The sequence below is a fragment of the Conger conger genome, chromosome 6 (genome assembly GCF_963514075.1).
Source record: "Conger conger chromosome 6, fConCon1.1, whole genome shotgun sequence".
Lineage (NCBI taxonomy): Eukaryota > Metazoa > Chordata > Actinopteri > Anguilliformes > Congridae > Conger > Conger conger.
The window spans coordinates 34,368,720-34,386,072 of NC_083765.1; the positions used below are offsets into that span (position 1 = coordinate 34,368,720).

General features: G+C 41.4%; 2 protein-coding genes across 2 annotated transcripts; one reads left to right on the top strand and one right to left on the bottom strand.

Moving 5' to 3' along the window:
• Positions 1-3,305: 3,305 nt before the first annotated feature.
• On the top strand, positions 3,306-9,629 carry LOC133131214 (electron transfer flavoprotein-ubiquinone oxidoreductase, mitochondrial-like). The gene is given in 12 exon segments (XM_061246462.1): positions 3,306-3,424; positions 3,954-4,192; positions 4,682-4,763; positions 5,010-5,128; positions 5,411-5,488; positions 5,736-5,882; positions 6,375-6,515; positions 6,804-6,947; positions 7,048-7,216; positions 7,862-8,044; positions 8,494-8,715; positions 8,861-9,629. Coding segments are annotated over 11 exon segments (1,680 nt in total). The 5' UTR covers positions 3,306-3,424; positions 3,954-3,961; the 3' UTR covers positions 9,025-9,629.
• Positions 9,630-10,075: 446 nt separating this feature from the next.
• Positions 10,076-16,108, bottom strand: ppid (peptidylprolyl isomerase D). The gene is made up of 10 exons (XM_061246230.1): positions 15,906-16,108; positions 14,995-15,135; positions 13,505-13,611; positions 12,889-13,077; positions 12,594-12,716; positions 12,392-12,498; positions 11,808-11,952; positions 11,216-11,302; positions 11,090-11,132; positions 10,076-10,716 (listed from the first exon to the last, which is right to left on the bottom strand). Exons 1-10 carry the CDS (start codon positions 15,988-15,990, stop codon positions 10,628-10,630), a joined length of 1,116 nt encoding a protein of 371 aa, XP_061102214.1. The 5' UTR covers positions 15,991-16,108; the 3' UTR covers positions 10,076-10,627.
• Positions 16,109-17,353: the final 1,245 nt, after the last annotated feature.

The window sequence follows — 17,353 nt, forward strand, 5'->3', positions numbered from 1 at the left end:
ATATGCGTCAATGACACGCTTGCCTGGAACAAAGGATGAAATAACATTTGCATCAGCATGACATGTTAGCCAACAGTTTATTCAGGCAATGCAGTGTTACGAAATCGTGTGGTCATAAGGATCAAAGTGGGGGGAAAAAAGAACATGGAAATTCGGGAGATAATTTTTCAAGGGAGACTATTCTCAGGCTATCACATTAAACCTGCTAAACTGGTTTCCCCACGGGTATGAAAAGTCAACCACCGACAACTATTGTACTACATTCTTGCATTCCCTTCACTTCTCCATCTTCCACCGTTTCATGTTTATTCAGCGCGCTTCAGTGAGTTTCATAATCATTGCTTGAAAATGCTAACGTTATTCTACTGGATTTAATTGGTCAGATGAGGGAGCGAGAGAGGGCTCCCCTCCCTTTCCAACACCCTGCGCAGTAAAATTACTATCAGTTCTTCTCGCATGAACTGTAGAAAAATGGTTCATCTCATTACAAACAATGCACACTCCAGCACGAAAACGTGTCGGGACAAGAGGACGTCACACGATTCACGTTACACTATTTTCTTAGTTGGTAGCTAACACGAATGTAAAGTTAGATCATAATATCACAATTCACTCCACTGCTGCGACTATGTGTAGCTGAATAACTCACGTCATCTATCTGCACTTCAATTTCTTCTAACATCTCACGATCTGATAGATTGAAGATGCTCTCGGGTCCAATGGATGAATCTCCAGACATCGTCTGCAAAACACAAACTGCTAGCGGAAAAAATGCAATAAAAAACGAATCCGTATTTTTAGTTCAGTGGTTCAAAACGACTTTCTTTTTTCAACTTCCCGCGGAATTATTGCAGTCCCGCGCTGTAACACCCCGCCCATTAAACACTAAATTTCGAGGATCAATTCTACGCGGCAACGCGCATAGTGTATGTTCGCGTTAGAAGTATGTTATGTGATAACCTACTTTGACAAAAGAATAATCGTATAGTCCACATTAATAGTACCGATTCAATACACAAGTATGTGGTTACATCTCGAACAAACACCCCTTTGCCTTCAAAAGTCCGAAAAGCTTGAACTGTTAGAGATTGAAGCTCGTGATTGTAACAGTGTAAGACTCCGTTTCCCATAGGCCCTCGTTAATATTTTGTAGTCTGGAAAAGGTTCCTCCAACCAGCACAACGGATTTTATAATTAAATGGCCATAATCACGTAAAATTAATCTTCTGGTTTTATTGACGGGCTAGCCATGGATCAGTTTGAGTCTTCTCATAAAATTGCTGGGTTCATGATGATTGTCAGATTGTCAATCGGTTATTATATAGTTAGGGGAATTAAATAACTATCCAGATTTAACTTATCCAGAGAAGAGGATGGGTGGAAACTAAAGTATTCCTACTACTAGCTAGTTCTTGTCAGCTGAACAGGTTGAGATTGTTAACTGGAAGCTAAGTTAGCAGATTCAACTAAACTTTAACTTGTGAACTGTTGCCAACTGCGCATAAATGCACTTGTATACTGCTGCTGCTAGAGGGATTTAAATTACAGGGGCTTCAAGATAACATGTTTCCAGCCGGCAGATTTTCTCGCCATGGTAAGTGACTGGCTGTTTAGCGAAGTATGTGCATTCTTAAAATAAAATACTGGGTCACGTAGGATGGTTGCTTTCAAGCTGGCAGGGCAACGTTATCACAGAATGGCAACGTAAACTGGTATGGTTAGCCAGTAATTTCCCTGTAAAATTAGACTATGATGAACGGAGATTCTAGCTGGCAAGCAAACGTTGCGCACCTTGTGGTGACTCCAAATGAAAGCCAGAGCTCAGCTTGTGGAGTGTCTGCAGCATGACACCTCTTTCTGGGGTCGCTGCGACTCTGAAGCACACTAACGTCATGCCATCGCTGTGTTAGCTGAAAGTAGTGCTCTTTTTATTTTATTTTAATTTAATTTGTAAATTGAATGTATTAATCAAGTTTTTATTCAGGCGGCACGGATGGTGCCGTGGGTAGCACTGCTGCCTCACAGCAAGGAGGTCCTGGGTTTGAATCCCCGTCGGCCGGGGCCTCTCTGTGCGGAGTTTGCATGTTCTCCCCGTGTCTGCGTGGGTTTCCTCCGGGTACTCCGGTTTCCTCCCACAGTCCAAAGACATGCAGGTTAGGCTGATTGGAGAGTCTAAATTGCCCATAGGTATGAGTGTGTGAGTGAATGGTGTGTGTGCCCTGCGATGGACTGGCGACCTGTCCAGGGTGTATTCCTGCCTTTCGCCCAATGTATGCTGGGATAGGCTCCAGCCCCCCTGCGACCCTGTTCAGGATAAGCGGGTTAAGATAATGGATGGATGGATGGAAGTTTTTATTCAAGGTTTTTTTTTTTGTTTTTTTTTTTGCATTGCTAATTTTCAAACTTCTAAGCATTTATAGAGAAAACCATTTAAAACATTGTCGTCGCTTTTCCAGGAGTAATGATACGCAATAAAGACTGAAAAATAACATCTATAAATATGAATGTTAAATGTAAATGTTAAATGTTCCATCTAAACGTTTGGAACATATGCTAAATTGCCCTGCCGCTTATGTGGCCACGCCCAAGCTAATCATGTAACACCAACCACCAGCGGAACATTCTGGGTTTCACCGTAGGACCAAGATTTTTATTGGACCTTGGTTTTACTCTGACTCCTTCAGTTTCTTGTTTTCTTTAGACTCCGGAACAGTTGGCCTATGCTTCCTGATAAACTGCCAGCTAAGCATCATAGCTATAGTACTTATAATACAAATCCTGCTGAACTGAGATGCTGATATTTTTTACTGCAATCTCCATTGTTGTATGACTTACTTGCTTTCTTCTATCCATGGACTTGAAGTGTAAGGCTGAGTTGCCAAATCCCACACTTTTGGCGTGAGACTCACACTTTAAGGATCTGTCTCACGCTGTCACATTGTGATTTAGTTTAGACATTAGAATGTGTCACTTTGATTGTCTGTCCTTGCTTAAAAGAGATTAAACAATTAACCAGCATTTTAATAATGAATGAGTGAATGTGCAATCTATCTGAAGCCAGGCAGAGTTTTTGCTGTGTAATTTTTAGCGCAGTGTAGAGTCAAAGCGTGTCCGTGTGGATGGGAGTGATGATTGAAGACCATTATGACTCTTTTGCTGAATCAGTCTGGAACTACCACCCAACCAGCCTTTTTCATATAGGATTGGACACCCATGTTCTGGGTGATTAGCCATGTCCTGTTTGGCTTTAGCTTGTGCATGTTCCATGCAGTTTGGCCGTGTGTGGGTGCCTGGAAGGCACTGCGGGTCGAACATCTGCCGGTACAGCTCTGCTCTGTGAGATGTTGGACTTCCCCTGCCCTGGTGCCACGCATCACAACACACTACACAGTCTACCCTCGGGAGAAAGACCCACGATGGGAAGGTATGGTCCCACAATGGGAGGTATGGTCCATTACAGAGTGGAACTGGAATTTATTTAAACATTACATAATTACTTATTTTCAGTAGTATATTAAATATCAGTCTCTGTAAGGCAGATGATGATGGAGCAGAAATAAAATCTGTGGAGGAATATCACAATAAATTCTATGTATTTGCACAATAGACCCCAACTTATGACACAGGCTTCACACAGCATAAATATATCTTGATGAAAGCTGATTACTGCTTATAACATAAATTTGAGTGTTAATCTAATTTTGAACTAAACTTTGCAAGCCCCAACAGCTGATAGAATTTAAAATGTTCATTCTTGGTTGCAGGTTCATTTTTCATATTTCCGCCTGTGCGTCTCTGTGCTCCACACTCAGGTGTTAAGTTTTTTGCCTTATAAGATTTTCTTTGATAAAATATTAGAGATTCACACGTTGAACCATATTGCTATCCGGACTGCTGCAGGCTTAGTCCGGATCATGCACTGGATTGTTAAAAGTTAGCCTGTGTCCCTGCAGGTGTGGAGATGGAGCGCTTCGCGGATGAGGCTGATGTAGTAATTGTCGGAGGGGGTCCGGCCGGCTTGTCTGCTGCTGTCCATCTGAAGCAGTTGGCACAGGAAAGCGGCAAGGCGCTGCGCGTTTGTGTGGTTGAGAAGGCTTCCCAGATTGGAGCGCACACTCTCTCTGGTGCATGTCTGGAGCCCAGCGCTCTCAACGAACTCTTACCAGACTGGAAAGAGAGTGAGTAACAGAGAGTGAGTAACAGAGTTTCCGCTTCCGGAGTTTCAAGTATTGTGAGAAACGTCAAAATTTGCCTGAAAAGGAACTCCAGAAGAAGTGTTTTGAAGCACCTGCCAAAGAGTGCCATGGCCTGATGCGATTAAGCACTGCCCCTGGGTTTGCTTCTATTGTTATATGGTATTGCAGTCGCCTCGAGTGCAGTGTGACATCACACCACGGCTCACACGTCATTTTTGTGTGACTCAGGTGCAAAATGTGTAGTAACTCTGAAACATTAATGTAAATAGCATCTAGGTAATTGCAAAAATAAGGATGAAATTAGACTGTATGTTCATTTTAACAGATATCAAACATGGATGTTAGCATCTTTTCTCTTTTTTCTATTTTTTCCATTTGGTGTAATTTTTACATTAATTTTGTTGTAGCACAGTATATTATGTTTACAAAATATGATTATAAATACATTCGATTTGAAAGATTTATACTGTGTTTATTGCGTTCAGGCACCTCTGAATACACCTGTCACTGAGGACAAATTTGGAATTTTAACAGAAAAGTTCAGAATCCCAGTTCCAATACTACCTGGTGAGTGTAATGCATTGAGCCAGGAAATGAAGATGTCCTTTCTGGTTGCATAAAAAACTCCAGTCTCACACAACCCTATATTTTATGACATTGCAGAAACAGTGACTTATTTCCAAAAATGTGCATTGGAATGGTCTTGTCACTTCACGATAATGGCACCATTCATTTGCTTTCCACAAACAGGCATTCAACAATAGACACTGCTAAATTAGATTAACTGGTGTGCCTTTGCAATTGTGCTGTCAGGGCTTCCGATGAATAACCATGGTAACTACATAGTCCGTCTGGGCCATTTTGTGCGGTGGCTTGGGGAACAGGCAGAGGAGCTTGGGGTGGAACTGTATCCTGGATACGCTGCTGCAGAGGTAGTGTAGACTTTACATCATCCTCTGCAGTTTTCTATGTCATCGTGTTGCTGCTGTGTCCCTTCTGGGACTGGAACCTGGCCGACTTACAATTAATAAATATGTATTGCTAATTTACTTTTGTTTATATTTTCTTTATGTATTTAACTATTCTTTAACCAGGCAGGTTAACTGGGAACATTTTTTATTTACAAGAAGACAAAACAAAGTGATGATAATAATAATAATAATAACCAAATGACATCCTGCAGTAATGCTATATTTTCATCTTTAATTCTGAAGGTGTTGTTTCATGAGGATGGAAGTGTAAAAGGAATCGCCACAAACGATGTTGGGATTTCCAAAGATGGTTCACCTAAGGTACAGCTGCTAGGTTACTTTCATGTAAAAAGTATTTTTGTTCAAATAATTTTGCCTGTGAGTGAGTTGGATGAACAGAATGGATAGTTCCTTCAAGTTCTGCCAAAGAAAAATGTAGTAACCCTTCACCGGTTGAAAATGGGGTTAAAGCTGAGCGACTAAATGTAGCTATGCATTATTAGTATACACTATTCCATCAGAAGTTTAATTCCAATGAAAATGAAATGATGAATTGTTTTCCCTTTAGGGTGTGTTTGAAAGAGGGATGGAGCTTCATGCGAAGGTGACTCTGTTTGCAGAAGGCTGCCATGGACACTTGGCAAAGCAGCTTTACAAACACTTCAGCCTGAGGGAGAACTGCCAGCCACAGACCTATGCTATTGGACTAAAAGAGGTTACAATCTGCCGGTGCCCCCTTTGCCCCTCTTGTGTTTCTGTTAATTTCACTGTTCTGATTAATGCAAATACAAGCACATAAAATGGCAACATCCTTATGGAGATGCAATATATTGTAAATATGTTGACTTTCTGGATAATATAATGATAAATATACAGTAGTGCAATAGTGCAATATTATTTTGATTGCATACTTGCAGGTATTCTTTTCCTTAAGGGCAGGTGGATGTCTCCAAGGTTGATTTATTAAGCATTATTAGTAGATCCTAAGGGAGTCTTAAGCGTACACAGTAGTCTTCTAGCTGCTTAATTGAAACAGTTCTGAGTTGCTGTGCCAGTTCATTATTTGTTCCAGACCACAGCTCTTTCTTTGGATGACATAGTAGTTTGGAACTCCGTATCATGTGACATAAGTATAATAGTTGAATGGAGGTGTCAGGTGAGCACATTACAGTGTACTGATCAGAGTGTTCTCCATAATTGCCTGTAGGTGTGGATCATTGATGAGAAGAAATGGAAACCTGGGAGGGTGGAGCACACGGTTGGCTGGCCTCTGGACAGGAACACATACGGAGGCTCCTTCTCGTATCATCTGAATGAAGGAGAGCCGTTGGTGGCCTTAGGCTTTGTAGTAAGGGGAAAAAACATAGACATTTGCATTTCATGTCAGTGTGCCAAAGTTTTTTTTTGTTTCTTCATGAACCAGATGTTCTTGAAATCAGTCCTGGGTCCTCATGTATGTTGGATTTTTTTTCTTCCTGCCAAAATTGCAACAAAGGACTGAGTTTGAGAACCTCAGCCATACAATACTGAGTTCTTTTGTTTTTTTGTGTGATGAAGGATATTTTATGTACTTTTTTTAGGACATGTCTTATGACCTACCTGGCTTCACAATGGGTATTTTTTTTATGTTTGGCAGGTTGGTTTGGATTATCAGAACCCTTACCTGAACCCCTTCAGAGAGTTTCAGAGGTGGAAGCATCACCCCTCTGTTGCTCTGACACTGGAGGGTGGAAACTGCATTGCTTATGGAGCCAGGGCTCTGAATGAGGGCGGATTCCAGGTGGTCCCACCTCTCCTTTCATTCATTCCCCCAGAGCCAGAATTGGTCCTCTGCTTTGGTGGTTGACTCTCCACATTTGTCTGTATTATTCCTTTCCCAGTCTCTGCCAAAGCTCACGTTCCCTGGAGGACTGCTCGTAGGGTGCAGTCCTGGGTTCCTGAACGTGCCCAAGATCAAAGGCACCCACACGGCCATGAAGAGCGGCATGCTTGCTGCAGAGGCCATCTTCCGGAAAATCGCGGATGAAAACACGCAGTCTGAGACGGCCGGTAAAGCTTAGGAGCTATTCTGTGTGTTTTACGGATACACAACAGTGCCACAGTTTCTGTTGGGGGACAGCTGCAGATTGGTTGGGTCAAACGTTCACAATTCTAGTAATGACTTGTGGCACTTGTGAATGCACTCAGGAACTCTCAGTTATTTTCTTTGGCCCGTCTCAACGCTACATTGTCCTCTCTTCGGTACGCAAGCGCAGGCTGGAGCACTTCCTCTGAAGCTTGCGTCTCCATACGCTGCTTATTGTACCTGCCTTCTTTCTTCTGGAGAAGTGCACTTCCTGAGGGGCAGGCACAGCCATGGGGCTCCTGCACAATAAAGTGGGGAGGCTGCTGTCACTGGAAACTCTCCCACCCACATGGCACCACTGCCGCAAAGTTGCCCCTCACAATCTGCTCTGTCAGGGTTTTATTCCAGACTGCTGCACACCAATGCATGGAGAACACATGTAAGACACTTCACCTGACCGCCCATAAATGTTTTTTTGTGAAAGATGATGCTCATAAATTGTAGGTTGTATAATTTACACACCATTTGTTCAGGACATGACAAGACATTTTATTCCTGTGGTGAGTGTAAGACCACAGTTGGTTCAGTTGGCTTCCCCTCCATTTCAGTCTTAATTATTCTTCTGTTAGGAATCCATGTTCCGGACTATGAAGATGACTTGAAAAAGTCCTGGGTTTGGAACGAGTTGTACAGTGTGAGAAACATTCGACCAGCTTTCCACAGTTATTTTGGACTTTATGGAGGAATGGTATACACAGGAATATTTTACTGGATTTTCAGGGGGAAAGAGCCATGGACATTGAAACATAGAGGTAAGAAAAATAAGTGTGAGGCAACGATTTAGAGAGCATTCTATATTTTAGTAGATTTTTATTACCGCAGTAGTTAAGTTACATTACATTACATTATTGGCATTTGGCAGACGCTGTTATCCAGAGCAACATATAGTTGATTAGACTGAGCAGGAGACAATCCTCCCCTGGAGCAATGCAGGGTTAAGGGCCTTGCTGAAGGGCCCAATGGCTGTACGGATCTTATTGTAGCTACACCGGGATTAGAACCACCAACCTTGCGTGTCCCAGCCATTTACCTTAATCACTACGCTACAGGCCGCCCCAGAGTTCTCTACTGGATGGACTATAGGGGGGCATACCTTTTCAGAGAAGACATACAAATATTTAGCAGCTGCCAGGACACCTTTTGGAGATATTTGTTGCAAATTGACACCAGTGTTCACGCCAGCATTTCCTGGTGATTTAAGGTAAGGACTGTGATCAGCTGAAGCCAGCGAAGGACTGCACCCCTATTGACTACCCCAAACCAGATGGGAAGCTGAGCTTTGACCTCCTCTCCTCTCTGGCACTGAGCGGGACTAACCATGAGCAGGACCAGCCTCCACACCTCACGCTCATGGACGACAGCATTCCTGTCACGCAGAACCTGGCTGTTTACGATGGGCCAGAACAGCACTTCTGTCCAGCAGGTACTGACCACACAACAGTCTCTCCTGTGGTCAAGTTACACTTCCATGTAACAAGGACTATGCTCTTCCTGATTCTTGCTAGATGCAGTGATGGGGCAATACTACAAATCATTTATGCCCCCCCCTCCCCTTTTCTTTTTTGCAGGTGTGTACGAGTATGTTCCTATAGAGACCGGAGATGGTATGAGACTACAAATTAACGCTCAGAACTGTGTGCACTGTAAGGCCTGTGATATTAAAGATCCCAGCCAGAACATTAACTGGGTTGTCCCAGAAGGAAGTGGGGGCCCTGCTTACAATGGCATGTGATTTTTCTACATTAATCCATTTTTTTTGGAAGAAGAATGAAGTTACATTGGGCTGTGAATTCTGTGAACATTATACTTGGCAGGTAATGGCAAATGCTGATTTCCTATTCAAATGCAACCTGCACTCTCCAGACTGGTGTAGCGGATCATGTCATAGTTAAACCAATCATAAACACTTGTACTTAATTTGCAGAGAAAAGCAATGCAACCAGCTAAGGAAAATGTAACTTACTACATGACTAGCAATTTCACTTTTTTGTAGTACTGGGCACAGGTAGTTGTTTATAACACATTTTGAAAATGCACAGTACATGCAGTGCTCGAGTGATTTATCCAAAAATGTATCCTATTACAGTGTGCTGCCTGAATAATCATGTACATCTTATATAAAGAAATCAAGATTGTTCCTTGTCTGTGCATGTGCAGTGCATAAGTTTTATTGTATTATACTATATGTCCATCACCACTGCACCAATCAAATTCAATGTAGTTGGATATCTAGTTAGCAGAAAACCTACACTGCTGATGTTCTGAGAGAAAGAACACATTTTCTCCACCTGAAAAGTGGATATTATTATTTTATGATGAATGTGAGTTTTCGGTTTGTTCATTAGGTAACAAGATCCATTAAATCAGCTCAGGACTGATTTGTTTCCAAGTGGTTGATCACGTTTCTGGTCATTCCTATAAAAACGTAAGGCATATGGACTTGTTCAGAATGCAAAAATGTCACTTCCATCACCATTCCTACCCTCTTGGACTGCCTGTGTGTGCAAGGGTGGGCAAAGAGTCGATTTGTCAAACTATACGTTCACATAATGTGTGGGTAAAACTATGTGTACATTAATGGAGTGTGAATCCAAGATCTTGTATATTAATGTAACAAGTTCATTATTTTACAAATTTTGAAGGTACTGGACCATCAACAAAAGTGTTTTGTACCCAACTGGGCAGTATGCTGAATTATGTGACCATCTGTTTCAAAATAAAAGTAAATAAAACATTTTCCAAATTAACTAACGTGACTGGACTGAATACAAGAACACATTAAACAGGGTTCACATTTTATTTGGTCTGAAAAATCCTAGGAATCACATGACATTTCAAGTGTACAAATTAGTTTCCAGCCACTCCAAGCTTGTGTGCAACCACTCCAAGCTTACAAAAAGAAAGAAATATGCAGGCAACAATAACAACCAAACCAAAAACTGATACAGTACAGTAACTTCTACCTGTCACATAGGGGGGTAAAAGCATATAAAATGTTTAAATTAGACTTCTCTACCATGCATGTGTGAGATGGTTCCAAGATAATTCACTTTAACATCATTTCTGTGGTTTCTTTAAAAATGTATTTAATTGAGATGTGTTTTCCCCCCGTATCAAACATGAACATATTGCGTAAATTAAGAGCAAAATTTTTTTTATCACACTCTGAACATAGTGCTACCGGTTTGGCTGAACGAGTCAGAGTACACCATTAATGTTTAGGTTATCAAACTACAGCGTGGTTCACCCATCAAGAGGACTGACTTTTCCCGCTGGATTCTTTGAGTGAATGGCTCTTTCACGCATCAGCACACAAAATGACCATCTGGACTCCTTCAAGCAAACATTTTTGCATACACCCTCTTCTCCTTCTCCTTTTCTTCTTTTACCTTCTGTTTAACTCTCAGCATCTCATTCCCAATTGCTGGAAACAAAGATTTAAAATGGAATGAAATATTGACAGTCAAAGTAGCAACTATGACAGACCATATACAGTATCAGGGCATTCTATGGTGAGACTAACAACCTATTTTATATGCAATGCAGATACAGTCAGAATTGCAAATTTGTACTTTGTAGGAACCATCAACTTGATCTGCATTTTTTAAACTGCATTACTTGACTCTTGCAGATACTAATCTAAAGCAACTTTCACAGTTGAATTTTTAAACATATATGCAGCTGGATATTTACTGAAGTTCACAGGGTACAACCACTTTGCCCCACCAGAATTTTAAGTTTAGAACACCTGTAGCCTAGTATCCAAACGATTATTAAATCAACATTACAAATCTTACCTTTGTCCTCAGGTGTTATCTCTTGAGCTTTCTGAAGGTCATGCTGTAAGGAAAAATGGATTACCAGGAGAGCTTGTGTAGAGTATCAATGGCAAACAGTTTACCATTTCAAAGGGCTTTCTTTACCAGAGCATTGCTGTACTCCTTCATTCCCTGCCATCCTTGAGCCCTCCTGTACAGTGCCTTTGTGTGCGCAGGGTTCAATTCCAGTGCCTTTTCCAAAGCAAAGATACAAAATTATGGTGTGTTGCAGTCACCTACGGTCATTCCACAAAATAATTAAACCAGGAGTATATTAAACTTTCATCAAAAGCCTAGATTCAAGACTAAATACTGAAAGCTCTTGTACCAGCGCAAACAAAGCAATTAAACACACCTATGAAATGGGGGGCTATGCTTAAAAAGTGCTAGAAATTTCTAGAAGGTGAAACCAGTATGTATAAAAAAATATTGTTTAATAAAAGAAGAGAATCTGCATTTAAACCACTTTGGATTGTTGGATTACAAATCTAAAATTGTGGAGTACAGAGCCAAATAAAAAAACTAACTAAAACTTTTCCCTAACATTATGGAGCTTACACAAAATTGCTGCCCCTCCAAAGTACAATATTAGGAACCCTTTAACCGCACTGGTCACTGGGTTTCTTTCTCTCCCCCCTCCATGTGCCATCTGATCTGCCACATTCGGACTTCTAGTGTTTCAAATGCCTGCATTTACCTCATTGCAGCTGTCAATGGCTTCCTGCCAGAGCTGCATTTTCAGCTTACAGGCAGCAATGTTCAAAATGCAGCTCAGGGCGATGGGTTCCAGCCTTTTCTGTGCTTGGTCATCATCCACAACCTCCCCGCAAACCTCCAGGTACCTGCACCCAGCACAGTCCAGACAGAGACTCCACACTTGAACACCAAAGCTAGCAACTAACTACCACTGCCAACAGTAGGGGGAAATGTAGGCTATGACTTTCCGACCTGCCTGTGTGTATCTGACGAACAAAGTAGCTTAATATATTATTCACAGGTTTCAGCAACACCTGTTGGGATTATTGGCTTTAGGACAAGTAAAGACTTTTTTTTCCATATGCAACATTTACAATTCCAAATAATGGCAGTAATTATGAAACCTGGAAACAGATGGTAAAGATAACAGTTATGCACAACCGGAAGTGTCACTGATAAATATGAATGCTTCAGGTTTACTTGAAAATACAGTATATTGGGTGACCGACAAGATTATACTTTATAGAATAATCTATAAGATTATCGGTGAACTAAAAATGAATCAATTCAATCAGCAGTTGACACCTTAGAGCTTTGGAGTACTTCTTATTGGCTGCCGCCCAGTTTTGGGATTTGAAGAAGTTGTTACCAATATTCTTGACATCTTCAGCGGCTGAAAGAATGCTGTCAACCTATTGGGCAGAGAGGAAAAATGATTTTGCATGACAAGAATATATGCTGGGCACAACCGGAGATAGGCTCATGATTACAGGTAAAGTGCACCTACGTCTTTAAAATTGATGTCGGAGTCCTCCGGGAAGTCAGGATGGGTGTCCCCGGAACCGTCATTGGGAGCGACCCCCCAGTCATCGCCTGGCTTGTGCTCTCCACATTCGGCGATGACGCATTGCTTTCAAAGGATCAACAAAATGCTCTTTTTTTCCCCACAATCATTAACATTACATTAACAAAATACAACGTACATGGAAGAACCATTACCAGAAATGTAAATATTAATGTCATACAGTGTATCCTGTGGCAAATATTCTCAATTAGACAGGAGAAAAAATATGCTTTAGCACCTTCACTGGCGTGTCCTCGTTTGTCTCTGCAGCCTCTAGGGTTTTGACGATGCCCATGCCTTTCAGCACCTGGCCAAAGACCACATGTTTCCCATCCAGGTGTTCCGTGGGGACGGTGGTGATAAAGAACTGGGAACCGTTTGTGTTGGGTCCTGCATTAGCCATGCTGAGCAAGCCTTCCTTGTCATGCTGAAATATAAATGCACACATCATGATTATAGAAATCTGTCCGGGATACTGATTCAACCATGCTGAATTGACGAGTATACCATATACTCATACTCAGGTGCCCCCTTCCTGATTTCTTCTATTATGGCACATTTAGTGAAAGGCTGATATGAAATTTTAGGAGGTGTTTGGTAGCAGTTCTTTTAGCTAATGGTGGTGAGTTCCTGGAGGCATTTACTTTTTCACAGGGGTGATATGGCACTGTTACCTCACAGCAAGAAGCTATTGGGTTCATAACTGTAGTTTTTTTTTTTTTAAGCATTTTATTTTAACCTGATCTAGATATGACTAAAGTGTGCAATTACGAATTCAATCTATGTCTGATTTCTGCACTTTGGAACAAAAATGTGCATTGTTAGCCATTCTTTGTGGAAACGCTTTTACTTACATTGTAGTTAAAGTTTTCATCTTCAAACTTCTCCCCATAAATGCTCTCTCCTCCAGTGCCATTTTGACAGGAGAAATCTCCTCCCTGGATCATGAACTTCTTTATAACTGGAAGCAAAAACGCAATTACTAAACTCGGTTGGTTGTTTGTACATGCATCTCCATCTACGGATTGTTCTTAATACACGTCACAAATCATGTGACCTTGACTCATCCACTGTGTTGGAGGCCAATCTGTTAATGCAATTTCAATTTGCAATAGAAGTAGGCAAAATCTTACGCCAGAAAAAAAATATATATTTACAAGTTTGTTCGGATCACTTTATCACAGGAACATTTTTGTATGCGTTCTGTCATATAACTTCCTCATATTCATGAGCCAGTGAGCGTAGAAATCGCAAGGGCCAAGTTTAAATTCCAAACTATCGAACTAGGAGGTACTTTACAACAAAATCATCTAATAAATGATGCACCACGCTTAGCCTAATTGTATATCGTAACGGGTTATATCCTAACTGGTTTTGGCGTAAAGTCATTAGCCTAGTAACGAGTGGATAATCAACGATCAAAACGTGATCTCGGTTACGGACTTGGAATCGTAGATCGCTTCTGAAATATAATATCCATAAATGAAACCTTTACTTGATTACCGAATTGCAAAATGCCATGGTGTTACTGAAAAATGATGTTGTGCAGAAGATAAATTATGTTTTGCCATTAGTGACTGTGTGATTACACCTGCTGAGTGTAGGTGTGGGCTATTTAGGACTAGTTGTTAATTACGCTGTAGCTTATTTCCATATTGTCACCGCCTTTATGTTAGTGAGGCATAATTCAGAGTATGAATAGGAATTTAAGTTATAACTAGGCTACGTGTGAACTGAAGTAGCCTACAGCAGGTGCAACCCAGTCCTACAGAGGGCACGCAGAGGGTTGCTGAAGCTGAGAAGTTACCCCCTTATATCTTTGTTTTCTTCTGTTACAGGCCAACCATCCAACCTTTACCTGGGCACCATCATAAAAAAAAATGTATGGACGCCATACAAGACTAGTTATAAGACTGAACGTGTTGCTACGGCCGCTTGTCCTCCAACACGGTTGTCAAAGAAATTGTCACGTGATATCAAGAACGATCCATACTTACAAATGGTAAATGGTTGGCATTTATCCAAAGCACTGCACCCATTCATACACTCACACAACAACGGCGATTGGCTGCCACGCAAGGCACCAACCAGCTCGTCAGGAGCATTTGGGGGTTAGGTGTCTTGCTCAGTCGTGCTTCGACACACCCAGGCCGGGATCGAACCGGCAACCCTCCGACTGTCGCCCCATTGCACTCATGTACAATTAAAAATACTCGAATACGTCAGGATATAAAAACAACGAAGAAAAATACATGTTCCCTTTAAAACAACTGAAACAAACGCTTTTGTATTCGCGATTTAAGCTCAAATGTATGGTAAATATTTCTGTGCGTCTCCCACTTACTCCTGTGGAATGGACATCCTTTGAAGTGTAGTGGCTTTCCTGTTGTCGCACCCTCTCCCTTTTCGCCGGTGCACAAGGCTCTGAAATTTTCGGCGGTTTTGGGGACAACATCTGCGAAGAGTTCAAACACTATACGCCCAACTAGACAGAACAGAAATGCAGTGGATAAGCACAGTGCTATGAATGAAACCAAGGTTATTGCACAGACAAGCAGCAGTATAATGTTGTGGTTAAAAAACTAGTCACATGCTCCATTTTATACACTACATAACACGAAATGGAAACAAAGCATATTACTTAAGAGTTTAAATGATTCATTGTCATTCTGAAAATATACGTTAGCTCCTGTAAGTTTGTAGCCATATGCTCGTTCACAATGACGTCACACTGAGCTTTTCATTGCCGTAAAGCTAACATTAGCGACAAAAGCTAACAAGCTAACCAATAATGAATCAACAGAATGTATTGTCGGATTACTAATTGCAATCTTGATCAATCGTTAAAACAGCATGATCATGTGACAGCAAGCGCTAGACGAAGAATTCAGCTTGTAATTGTATTGTGAGTGTAGCTAGAAATGACTAGAACAGCAATCCACCACGTTGTAGCATATACGCCGTTAGCTACTTCTGTCTGGCTCTATACCGGTATATGAGCCGCATGATGGCAGTTAGAAGGCTAGCCAACTAGCTAGCTGCAACGAAAACAACAATAAATTAGCTGAAGGACATTGCTCAATTCAATGCGATTACCTTACTAGTATGTTAACGTTATCTTCAAAGTCAGTATTTTAAAGAGGAGTGCAGGCGCTTTCAAAACCTGTGCATGCAAATATCTAGCTACACAGCTCTCTAAGTTAGCGGGATAGCTAGCTAACTCCAATATAGACGAGTTTCAGACCAGCTCCCAACCTCTTTCTCCGCCAATGTCAATGTCAAAGAAAACTCGAGGGTTGTCCTGGTTCGAGGGTTTGCTGGTAGGTGTTGGGTTTGACATTTTCAGCTTTGTCCAAAATATCCGCGGCGTATAGCAAGTGATGCTGTCAGTACTCAGTAGACTGCGACTACTTCAAACACGTTAGCTAGGATGGAGTGTCGATCCCAAAAGAATCGAATCCAGACTCTATTGCGTTGGTAGCTGAATTGATTCCAATCTGGAATTTGCGACTCCAATTCGAGACTTAATCATAAACTTCTGAATCATATTTCTTTGTGTTGAATATGAATAATTAATCACAATTTTAACTAATACAGTGCTTTATTAATTTGCTTAAAATTGACATTTCCAGCCATATGGGACAGAGCGCTGAACTGAACCGTTGTTGGATGGGGGAAAAACTCAACCACGGTAGGAAACAGCACGCATGCAACGCAATGCTTTTCATCATTTTAATTTATAACTTCCCCAGTAACAAGTTCCCTTCTAACAAGTGAGCTATGTTGCTCACAAAGTTAACTTGATAAATTATTGGTAATGCCTACGTGGTCAAGAAAAGAATGTAACAAATCAACTGTGTAATAATTATATATTGTATAATTGGACTGGCTGCAAGAAATTAAAATCTCTCCACGGAACTCCTCGAGAGTGCGCCTGCCTAAACTTCCGTCCATTGCTCACACTAACTTATTCCGTCCTTCAGAGGAAACCTGATACTAGGCCATCCGTTCCTAGGGAACCAGCAGACTGCAGCTTATTATTAACGCTGTGTTGTTAGCGAGCCAGGAAAGGTTGCAATGGAAGAATGCTATCCCTGTGAAATAGGCGTTACACTGTCATAAGTTCAAGTATTCGTAAAGTATTATTAAAACGCTGCATACTTAAAACGCTCACCCACCTAAAGTAGCCTAACCTGCATGCATTTGCATAGTGGGAGGGAACCAGAGTATGCACACTCCACACAGAAGGGCCACGGCTGGCATATGAACCCAAGACCTTCTTGCTGTGAGGTAACAGTGCTATCCACTGCACCACCATGCCCCCACAAATAATAACACTGGCCAGGTGTTAAACCTTCCTAAGAGCACCATTATGCAATCTGCAACAATGATACAAAAATATGGAACCCAGAAAGTGCCAAGATCAGGGTGTCCTACCAAACTAAGCAAAGAGGTGACAAGGGCAATTGTCCAATGGCCCAGTTACAACATGGGCCAAGTTACAGAGCCCATTGGCTGAAAAGAAAGACACTGTCCAGAGATCAACAACCTACTGAGCACTTAACACATTTTAGCCTCTTTGAGAGTGGTTACATGGATACTACTTCAGAGAAAGGCCAACATAATTTCACTTGGTGTTTGCCAGCATCTATAAAAACAGATCCTGTAGATTCTGGAGAATAATTATGTGGTGGCAATACTAA